At 37.2% G+C, this 12500-nt stretch overlaps 1 protein-coding gene across 1 annotated transcript in view; it reads right to left on the bottom strand.

Annotated features, from left to right (window-relative positions):
* Positions 1-12500, bottom strand: part of Shal (Potassium voltage-gated channel protein Shal) — a 179383-nt gene that overhangs the window by 26803 nt on the left and 140080 nt on the right. The window contains exon 3 of the mRNA XM_080285198.1: positions 4820-5008. Within this exon, the coding sequence (XP_080141324.1) occupies positions 4820-5008 (189 nt within the window). The remainder of the gene's footprint in view (positions 1-4819; positions 5009-12500) is intronic.

Genomic DNA, 12500 nt, shown 5'->3' with positions numbered 1-12500 from the left:
ATAGCACATAAGAGAGTGTTAAGGTCTAATAAAGAAAATAGAGAAAATAAATCGCCTAGGAAGAGGTGTTACGAAGCTTCCTATGCCTCTGAGAACACGGGTTTTAGGATGAGTGCCCAGTCGCCCTACCCTGAACAGCACCATCCATTTGAAGGAGCCTAACCCTCTAGACCGCCAGGCGTCCATTGTTAATACTTATACGATAGATAGATAGATAGATAGATAGATAGACGGAGAGACAGATAGATAGATGGACAGATGGACAGATAAATAAATAAAAGATTGATTGATTGACTGACAGACAGACTGATAGATAGACAGATAGATAGATAGACAGATAGATAGATAGACAGATAGATAGACAGATAGATAGATAGACATAAATGGACAGATAGATAGACAGACAGACAGGCAGATAGAAAGATAGATAGACAGAGAGATAGAGAGACAGGTAGAAAAATAGACAGACAGACAGATAGACAGACAGAAAGACAGACAGATAGACAGACAGATAGACAGATAGATAAATCCAGCTTTCTCCCTAGTACCGTATAGTCGACATTAAGTGGTTTATTCTCAGTAGTGTCTTTTATTGGCTTTATATTGGTGGTTATTACGTGCTGTGGGTACGGTGCCTCTCTCTCTCTCTCTCCCTCTCTCTCTCTCTCTCTCTCTCTCTCTCACACACACACACACACACACACACACACACACACACACACACACACACACACACACACAATTTAACATTCAATCAGTCTATACAGGTACTCATATATATCTATCAATCAATCTATCTATCTATCTATCAGTATATCTATCTGTCTATCTATCTATCTATGCAACTGATTCTTTTGCCCCCCCTCTCTCTCTCCCTCTCTCTCTCTCTATCTATCTATCTAACAAAGGGTCTATTTAGCTATCGACCTGCATCCTTTCATTCTTCTCTCTGTTAGTTTAATTTCTCTCTCTCTCTCTCTCTCTCTCTCTCTCTCTCTCTCTCTGCTGTTAGAGCCACGAAATAAGAGTTAGTTCACTTTCTCTAGAATTACACCACCGTTACAAGAATTGGGTCAGTCTATATTGAGGTCAATGACAGTAACTAGGCCTCTATAATTAGGTCAATGACAATAATTAGGCCTCTATAGTTAGGTCAATGAGAGAGTAATTAGGCCCCTATAATTAGGTCAATGACAGTAATTAGGCCTCTATAATTAGGTCAATGAGAGTAATTAGGCCTCTATAGTTAGGTCAGAGAGAGTAATTAGGCCTCTATAATTAGGTCAATGAGAGTAATTAGGCCTCTCTAATTAGGTCAATGACAGTGTAATTAGGCCTCTCTAATTAGGTCAATGATAGTAATTAGGCCTCTATAATTAGGTCAATGAGAGAGTAATTAGGCCTCTATAATTAGGTCAATGACAGAGTAATTAGGACTATAATTAGGTCAATGACAGAGTAATTAGGCCTCCATAATTAGGTCAAACAAGAGGTACTATAATTATAAACACACTAGGTCTATAATATCCTCACTACTGCTATAATTAGGGAAATTAGAGGAGCTATAATTAATACTATAATTAAGCCAGGTCATTAGCCCTATAATTACACCCCTGGACATGTAATTAAGTCACTGGTTCTGTAATTCGGTCACTCCTTCTATAATTACCTCTTTCACTAGGGTATAATTCATCTATCATTACGTATCCTCTATAATTAGGTCAGTGTTGCTATAATCAGGCCACTGCTAATGAGGCCATGATTAGGACACGTCTATAATTATGTCTATAAATATATGTATAATTAGGCCACTGTCTATAATTAGGTCAGTGTCTAGAATCAGGTCAGTGTCCATAATTAGGTCACCATAATTAGGCCAGTGTCTATAATTAGGTCAGTGTCTATAATTAGGTCACTATAATTTGGTCAGTGTCTATAATTAGGTCATTGTCTATAATTAGGTCATTGTCTATAATTAGGTTAGTGTCCATAATTAGGTCACTGTCTATAATTAGGTCACTATAATTAGGTCAGTGTCTGTAAATAGGTCACCATAATTAGGTCAGTGTCTATAATTAGGTCAGTGTCAAAATTTGGTCAGGGTCTATAATTAGGTCATTGTCTATAATTAGGTCAGCGTGTATAATTAGGTCATATTAGGAACTTATTAAAATGAAAAGCACACACACACACACACACACACACACACACACACACGTCAAGAAATGTGTAAGAGTACCAAAAACTTAAAACACCCCCCTACTAATCTTACTAATTACTTCCTTAATGAGCAGGAGAGAGAGAGAGAGAGAGAGAGAGAGAGAGAGAGAGAGGGATGAGGGTGGAATGGGGTGTAGATGGGTGGAAATGGGAGATGGACACTTCTTGAGAGAGAGAGAGAGAGAGAGTCTCTTAGTAGTCATGAAAGTGGCTTGTCCCTTGATGGAAAACAGACGAGCTAGAAATGGTTAGGCTGGGACGAAATTAAAGAGAGAGAGAGAGAGAGAGAGAGAGAGAGAATACAACTGGGTCCACTTTTTATGGAGGCTGTGCGGTCCAATTACCTCCACCACACCTGAACCAGACTCATTCACCTGTTTTAATTCGCTAAGATCACGCCATTTTATTTACCCGTGGGAAACTATTAACCCCATGAGAACCTAGATCTTTGACAATTTATTTTTATTTACTTTACTTGTGAAGGGGTTAAAGGAGAAATATGCTAACCAATCACTATTAGAATTTTTGCTTTCACTGCATAACAAAATCATCTAAAGGTAGTAAGAATAACATCAATATTTTCACATGAATGCTGGGGTTAAATACTGTATCAATAAAAGTCCTTCTGCAATTAGTAAAATGAAAATCTATTACTTTTTTCAATCTTTCAAATAATACCTAGAGACACAATGGAATGCGAATCACAATGAATCATCCTTAAAACTAAACAGATGCAGGTAATCAACAATAAGCCGTGATGACTACATGCCTCTACAATTAACGAAATGAGAGTCTAATCATAATATCCAGAAATCTTTTAAATAACTCCTCAACATGACACAAGGGACTTCACAACAAAACGAATCAGTTTCCAAAGCTACACGAAGCATCACAAACACCGACAACACCAAAGCAACACTGACACACGCTGAAACACTGATACAGAAGCACACTCTAGCGCCAATGAAACACCGCTCCTATACCCACTGCCACGCAACTTGTCTCGTAAGCCCCGCCCCTTGCTAAAGTCACGGGATTAATTTTACAGTCTTCCACTCTCCAGATGGTGGGTGAGGAGGCGGGGCTTAATGGGTGAGAAGGTGGGGCTTAATGGGTGAGGAGGTGGGGCTTAATGGGTGAGGAGGTGGGGCTTAATGGGTGAGGAGGCGAGGCTTAATGGGTGAGGAGGCGGGGCTTAAAGGACAAGTTGCTTGGTGGTGGGTATATCAACAACTTTTAGGCAAACAAGAAAGCATAAGGCAGCAGCTCACGAACTCTTAAATTCGTAATCTTTATGACTGCCAAGTTAAAGACAGCAAACTTTGGACATGGCAAGATACTTTGGCAATGTTTGGACTTCGTAAGTTGTATTTTGGCAATTCTGGGAGCTGGCGATGTGATTAAAATGTTTTAATGGCAGGCAATTTATTCTGGCAATTTTTGGACGTGGAAATTACCTCTGTCAATTTTTGGAATTAGATGTTTTTCAAGTAATAATCCTGTCTTTGCTTTAGGAGTGTTGCTGTATTAGGAGATACTACGACCAACATCACAAAAACGAGCAAAGAGGAGAAACACTTGTCAGAATTCTAACAGTTCTTGCCAATAAAAGCTGCAGCTTCTCAAAATTACTGACATAAGAATTCATGTACTGCCAGCGAACTTAAGCCTCGTATTCCATTGGAAATTGTAATCAACATAATTTTTAGCATTTAAATAATTAATAAAAAATAATAACTCTGACACCTTGAATTCTGCTAAAGACAATTCCATAAAAAGTAACTAATATTCTATGTGCAGAATTTATTAAACGGTTTATTATTCATTACATTCTTAAGAAAACCCACTGGTTGGACATTTCCTTTCTTAAACAGAGAAGGCATATTGGTCGATTAAAACTTTGAGATAATTAGGTTTCTGTTTTTCCTCTGAGTCATGGCTAACAGTTAACTTAAAAATTTTCACTATGATACAGCTCAATAATCCTCAAACACCGATAGACTAGATTATAATTCAAGTCAATATCCTCCTTGTACTCTCACATACTCTCTCAATCACTCAAAAATAATCCTAGCTTTCATCAAATTCTAACGTCTTCATTTAGTTCCCTTTATAAAAATTCTAATCTACAGCAACCCAGCCCAAACCAGTGCAATCAGAACTAAGCTATACCATCCCATCCTAAAGTAAATTCACCCACCACAGACCCCCCAAAATCAACATAAAGCAATCTTACCAAACCCCAAATGACCCAAATCAGTTAAACCTAATCCTGACAAAAGTAATCTGACTTAAATTGTCCAAACCCAATATTACTCTCACTAATCCAATCTTGCCCAAAACATTTAAATCTAATTCATACTAGCCCTTTCTGATTAAAAAATGACACAAATCAAAGCCAATTCAGACTAAACTAACCTGACCCATATTGTCCAAACCCAATCCACAATAACCCAGTCTTGCCCAAATCACGATAACCCACTTCAGAGTAACGTACTGTGACCCTTCTCAATTTACCCCCATTCAGAATAACTCAACAGGACTCGGAAGTACAAACGACCTCCCATTCACAATCTAAGTGCCATGGCTTTGTACTTACCGTGGTTTTCTCTAGGCAGCGCAGGAGGTGGTGGTGCTGCATCTCGAAAATGTCCTCCTCCTTGGTGAACTCATCCATCTCCAAGCCGCTCTCCTGGGCTGCCAACCTCGCCTCCGCCGCCTTCTTCTTACTCACGAAGGCCGCTCCTGAGGACGCCTTGGCGATCCTGATGCGAGCCAAGCGGGCCTTCTGCATTGGGGGAGGGGAAGCAAGAGAGCATTAGTCTGGGATGTATGGGTAAAGACAAAAGCTAAATTAAACAGTCTGATAGCGTGGCAGTCCTGATGTCAGGCTACGCTCTTGTCATGGGAAGGCTTTTATGAGATGTGTTTATCAGTACAGTATTTGTTTTAACCGTTCTTGAGGTAAGCGCATAACCAAGTTGCTGGTAAATTATAAAAGAACATGGGTGGCAGGCCAAATATGGTGCTCGGAAGCGACTGACGCCAGCAGCTATGGTCTCGATAGCCACCGGTTGGAGCCAAACACACAAGAAAGAGACACAGAGAAGGACGAATCAACACAAAGTTACGCCACAAAGTAGTCTAGCATCTCTCATACCACATTCCCATCCACAGCAAGCAGGCTAACGTCTAGAAGAGGACTCAACCACTTCAGTCCAACAACATGCTTTGGTATTTTGTTCTTGCTGTGACCAGACGGCTTGGCTCAATACAGGAAAGCTCTCTGATACTGGAAGGGTCAGTGAAGGCAATATCTTACTCCTCCAGTTAGGAAAGTCCCTCCTGATGTAAATAAAATTGTTCCAGGGCTTGCAAAATTCAAATACAAAATGCATGAACAGATTCAATGAGGTAAACACTTGAAATCATGCACTTTGATATTCTCTTCTTGCTGCCACCAAACCATTTTATTCAACCTGGACGAACCTCAAGCTGTGAAGGGGTTCGAAAAGGATCTCCTAAACTGAGCAAAGGCCTCTGAAAGCAGCAAGAATAAAATTAAGAGCACTATGTCATCAGAGTGAAGAAGTCAGTACAGCGGGCCAGTGAGGGGAAGAGAGAGAGATGTGCAGAGTGTGTGTTGCAGCTTCCATTAAGAGTGTGCCCTTCGGTCTCAACTAAAACTCCTCCTACGTCTCCTCCTCCTCCTCTCTCGCTACACATTAAACCTCCTGAATCTTTCCCATTGGCTTTTGCTTTAAGATAAACTCGCCTGCAGTTCCTCACGCTTCAGGAGTGCGCGCTGGGAAAGAAAGTTGAAGTGGTGTCAGTGTGATGGAAGGAAGAGGCATGGGAGAGGGCTGGTGGGGGAGATGGAAAGAAATTACTGGAACAGGAGTGAATATTCTGGGTGGCAGTGAGGGCTTCAGAACACCCCTTCCTCAGCAATTTATTTGGTCATTACCTACTTCATGGACTTTTTCTGCGGTTTTCACTTTTTCACCAGTTTGTTTTTATCTTGTGTGGGTTGATATGATTTTCCAGGCTTTCAGAAGTGTATTTTTAGATAAACCAACCTCACCTGTCCCTGCGTATGATATATAACGAAAGAGATGACGTGTTTGGTGAGAGATGGTCGCCATTCGCTGTTACGCATGACGAAGTAGTGCCAAAAAATGCAACAATTCCTTTTGGTTTGGTTAGATAAGGTTAGTTTAATTTTTAAAAAATGGTTCTGACAACTTTCAACATTATAATCAACCCATACATGAAGAAAAAGGCTGGTGGAAAGGTGAAAACCGTGAAAATACAGGTGCCTGATAAGTAAATACTGACCATTTTATTTTTCAAACGCAAGACACTGTAGCACCTCTTTCTCAGTCATTCTGCAGAATACAGTTTTTAAATCTTCTTTTGTGTTTCCAAGGCACACTATGTTGGTATCAAAATATATATAAATTACAAAAGAAGAGGCTGTCAGAGTGTAATACGCAAAAATTACAAAATGAGGCGTCAAAGTGTAATATGCAAAAATTACCAAAAGACGCGTCAAAGTGTAATACGCAAAATGAATCGCCGAAGAAAAGGAGCTCGGAAGCCTTCACTGCCACTTAGAATATGACCTTGGGAAGGAGGGAGGGTGGAGGGATAGATGAAGGGGTGTTATGTCTATCTTTAATCTGATAAGGATCTGATAAAAACATAAATTCTTACTATGTACACCTATGGGCTCTAACGAAAGATGGGCAGGTAGAGATTATGATTACAGACAGAAAACAACAGATTCCAATTAGAGACAGATTACTGTAGGTTAGATATGAAGGTCTTTGAAACATGGGTAATAAATGAAGCTACAGAAACAATTATGGATGATATAGATAAGTGACATGAGAGAGATAAGTAACAAAGAACAGAATTACAAAATGAGTTATGAAATATGTGCTAAATTACATGAATGAAAAGTAACACAGAACAGAATTACAAAAACAGTTACGAAGAATGTGTTAAATTACATGAGAGAAGTAACAGAAAAACGAATTACAAAAACAGTTATGGAAAATTTGCTAAATTACATGAAAGAGAAGTAAGAGAGAACAGAAGTACAAAAACTGTTATGAAGAATGTGCTAAAGTTACATGTGAGAGAAGTAACAGAGTACAGAGTTACACAAAGTTATGGGTATTGCAGTGAGTACAATTTACATAAAAGATTACAAAGGAATTATTCACATCTATACTGTAGTCTGTGAAGGATAGGAAAAATGGAAGAGATATTACATAAAGTTACAAAAGAATCTCCAATTGATAAAGAGTGTGAAAATATTACATACAATGATTTATAATATTACCGGATTTTGTGAAGGAGGGAATACGGATACAGAATATAGAATGGAATTACCAATAAGTAGCTATGGACAATAAAGGAACTAAGGTGACGTGAATGTGTACAGAGAAATATCTAGATTAAAACTAGAATCTTTGAAGTGAAAAAAGGAAACTGCAAAATAGGGAAACCAGGTGTCTTTATACATCTTTATCTCAAACACATACGTAGCCTGTTATAAAATAGACATATATGGTGAGAAAATATAACCAAAACAATATCAAAAGAGATTAACACACATAAAGAAAAGACGACACGTAAAGAAAAGACGACACATAAAGTAAAGACGACACGTAAAGAAAAGACGACACATAAAGAAAAGACGACACATAAAGAAAAGACGACACATAAAGAAAAGACGACACATAAAGAAAGACAACACATAAAGAAAAGATGACACATAAAGAAAAGATGACAAAGAAAAGATGACATAAAGAAAAGATGACATAAAGAAAAGATGACACATAAAGAAAATATGACACATAAAGAAAAGACGACACATAAAGAAAAAACACATAAAAAGACGACACATAAAGAAAAGACTACACATAAAGAAAAAACACATAAAAAGACGACACATAAAGAAAAGACTACACATAAAGAAAAAACACATAAAAAGACGACACATAAAGCTACACATAAAGAAAAGACGACACATAAAGAAAAAACACATAAAAAGACGACACATAAAGAAAAGACGACACATAAAGAAAAAACACATAAAAAGACGACACATAAAGAAAAGACTACACATAAAGAAAAGACGACACATAAAGAAAAAACACATAAAAAGACGACACATAAAGAAAAGACTACACATAAAGAAAAGACGACACATAAAGAAAAAACACATAAAAAGACGACACATAAAGAAAAGACTACACATAAAGAAAAGACGACACATAAAGAAAAAACACATAAAAACACGACACATAAATTAAAGACGACACATAAAGAAAAGACTACACATAAAGAAAAGCTGATTAACGAAAAAAAAAAAAGAAACAAAAATAAGTCGTTTGGAAACATTACGACGAGAATGAGAAATCTTTAACCTCGACGTTACAAAGGAAAATTATTAACAAAAGCCCCAGGTACAAAATACAAGACCTGAAATTTCTGCCTTTCAATGACAGCCCATCTGAAGGCATGTCAGTACAAAAAATCAAAACGCCAAGTACAAAAAAAAAGAAAGAAAAGAAGAAGCCTTAATGAAGTCCCAAGAAATGATAGGTATGGGCAAAAAATAAAAAGATAAATAAATAAAATAAAATAAAAGTAAGACATTAGAGAAAAGTTTTATCTACTCAAAAATGTGTCAGGTGAAAAAATATTAATAAACGGGAAGGGGAACACCAAGGGAATGGTGGTATATGTAGTAAATTTTAAAAAAAAAATGACATTCGAAAAAATGAGCTTTGAAAATCGTATGTAATAATTTTCTGTGATTAATGTGAACTGAGATGAAATAGTACTGCATTTATGACCTTTCGGAGTAATATTATAATGTTAGAGAGAGAGAGAGAGAGAGAGAGAGAGAGAGAGAGAGAGAGAGAGAGAGAGAGCGAGAGAGAGAGAGAGTTAACGAAGAACGAAAGGTGAAAAGGAGGAAATACGAAAAGGAGATATTTTAAAGAGTGCAAAAAGGGAGGAAAGGGAGCAAGAGAAGGAAAGGAATGGGAAGCAAGGAGACATTCAAAAGGGGAGGGCAAGGAAAAGGGGGAAGGAAGAGGGAAGGATGGAATGGTAAAGGAAGGGAAAGGAAGGAAGATGAGAAATAGGGAAGGAAAAGGAGGGAAGGGGAGGGATGTGAGAGGAAATGAGGGGAAGACGAAGGAGAAAAAAAATGGGGAAAAGAAGTGGCAGAGGGGAAAAGGATGGGATGGGAAGGGGAGAGAAAGGATGAAAAAATAAGGAGGAAAATTAAAGGAAGGAAATACAGCAAGATAAGGAAATGGGTTAGGAGAAGGATGGGAATTTAGGTAAACTGAGCATCAACATCTTTATTAAAAAAAAGAAAAAAGAAAATCAACACTACTTGTTTATTTCTCTTATAACATTTGATAATTCTGTAATGCTTAATGGCTAATTAACCTAAAAAATGACCTAAGTAAAACTAATTAAAGTTCGTTGATGTGAAATAGACGAGGTGGTTTGAGGAAAACAGGTCGAGAATCCAACAGCAAGTGTTTGATTAACATAAAGAATAAAGTAAGATACTTTGTTAAGTCTGGGAACATTTTTATACAGCTGGGCAGAAGAAACAGATTATATCAAGTCTCCTCTGAATACAAGTAATGAATAATTTGGCACTTTATGGTTATACAATGTACACCTGTCAAATGTATTGCAAGATTATCTTCACTTCCGTCATAGTATATATATATATATATATATATATATATATATATATATATATATATATATATACCTATCAGTGAGGTTATTACCTATATCAGCACCCTACTTTCCACCATCATAAATGGGATGTGAAAAATACAGAAAAAGGAAATTGCAAGATAAGGAGAACTGTATTTAGAACAGCCAATGAAACGAGTTAAATCTGTATCATACACGGGTGCTGGTGACGAGGGGAAAAAGAAAATGACAACTAGATGTAACAGCCTACGGAAAAAATCGCTATACAAATACATATGTACAAAATCATGGCAAAATTCTAATGAAAAGATTCTGGTGGGTTGCAACGTCTACAAAGCATAAAAAAAGGGAAGAATTTTTAGAAAGAGAATCACACTTGCTCTATGTAAAACTCCATTCACACTAAAAGCAACACGAAGACAAAAGAAAATGGGGCTTGGACGAAGGAAGGGTGAAGAGGACGAAGAATTATGGGAAAGGTACCTGGAAATAGAGGGAAATTTGGGAAAGTATCGTTCAAATGCGAAATGTTTAGGTTTTTTAACAGGCAGCGGGGATGGTTTAGTGAGAGAGAGAGAGAGAGAGAGAGAGAGAGAGAGAGAGAGAGAGAGAGAGAGAGAGAGAGAGTTATGTAATGGAGGAGGGGAGGGAAAAAGTGATGGAAAGTGAGGAGAAAGGATGGACGAAGAGAGAGAGAGAGAGAGAGAGAGAGAGAGAGAGAGAGAGAGAGAGTAAACACATTTATCACAAAAAAAATATCCTAACACATATACAACCTACAAAAACATAATAATAATAATAATAATAATAATAATAATGATGATGATGATAATAATAATAATAATAATAATAATAATAATAATAATAATAATAATAATAATGCCATCAATGCTTTATTTCACTCCTATAGCATCATTTATCATACGAAATTACTAATAATTATATCTATTCAATAAAAATAAATAGCAAAGCGAATTTAAACAAGAAAATAAGTATCTATATTTTTTTTTGACAATGAAGAAAAAAAATTATAATTTTTTTAAATATTTATTTCCCTAAAAAAATTATTCGAATTCTAAATCAACAAAAAATTCAGAATCAAAATATCACAGCTTCTTGTTTAAAATTAATAATAATAATAATAATAATAATAATAATAATAATAATAATAACAATAATAATAATAATCTGTTTATAATACAGTTCAGGGAAAATCAATCTGCCCATTTTTTTTTAAGGAATAATATTACAAAAATCTATCTCTATCTATCGCCAGACGCCATAGTCCCGTAAGGGGTGGCCATTTGTCTTTGAGTTATTTGTTTTACGGGGAGGGGCACTAACCCTCCACCAACCCACTTGTTGACATGTAGGGAGCACGTATGGGTTGGTTATATGGTTACCACCCAGCGCTGTAAATGGTTTCCTGGCTTACAAGAAACCATTTGGCTTGTCACTCAATGTAAAGCCACCTGAAAAGGAAAGAAGAGTAATAAAAAGTGACAGGAAAGATGGGAGAAATAGGAAGAGAGGAGGACAGACAGAAAAGCAATGATATCAGTGAAGGAAGAAGTAGGTAGCACTACATCAAGTGAGTGGATGATGGCCACAACCCCCTACCACCATAACTCACCCAAATTACCCCAAACCCACCCGCATTACCCCAAATCCACTGTAATCAACCTAAATCCATCCGCACCCACCAATGTCTATCCAAATCCAACCAAATCCGCTTAAATGAAGGCGAATCCAACCAAATCAACCTAAATCCACTCCAACCCATTTTTAATAAGCCTCGAAACCAACCGAAGTCTACCCAAATCAACCCAATTCCTTTTAACTCAACCCAATCAACCAAAATGCACCCCAAAAGCAGGAAAACCAGACCCTAATCAACTCAAATATACTTAAATCTATCCAAAATCAACTAAAAGCCACCTCAAATCAACCTAAAATTACTTAAATCAACCCAAACCTACAAAACTCAACCCATAGGAACCACACCAAAAATCGAACAAAATCAACCCAAATCCACTCAAATGAATCTAAATCAACCCAAACGTACTCAAAGCAACCAAGGTTGTCCCAAACCGACCTAAATCAACCCACATCAATCAAAACTCACTCAATTCAACCCACATCGACTCAAACCCACTCAAATTAACCCAATTACACCTAAACTCACTTAAATGAGCCCAATTCAACCCAAACCCACTGAAATCAACCCAGACTCGCTTAAATCACCTCAAAATCAACGCAAATAAACCTAAACCCACTTTAATAAACCTAAATCAACCCAAAACCACTTTAATAAACCTAAATTAACCCAAACGCACTTAAATAAACCGAAATACACTCAAATACACCCAAACTCACCCACTTATATCAACCCACATACACCCAAACCAACCCAATTCCACTTAAATCAACCTAAATCAACCCTAATCCACCCAGATCAACCCAAACCCACCCAAATCAACCCAAATCAACCCAGCACCAATCTGAACCCACCCAAA

Source organism: Coenobita brevimanus, chromosome 104, assembly GCF_032717465.1.
Source record: "Coenobita brevimanus isolate Jiangsu-jjx chromosome 104, ASM3271746v2, whole genome shotgun sequence".
Classification (NCBI taxonomy): domain Eukaryota; kingdom Metazoa; phylum Arthropoda; class Malacostraca; order Decapoda; family Coenobitidae; genus Coenobita; species Coenobita brevimanus.
Note: the sequence above shows the minus strand (reverse complement) of the source record. Positions and strands in the feature narration are given on the sequence as shown.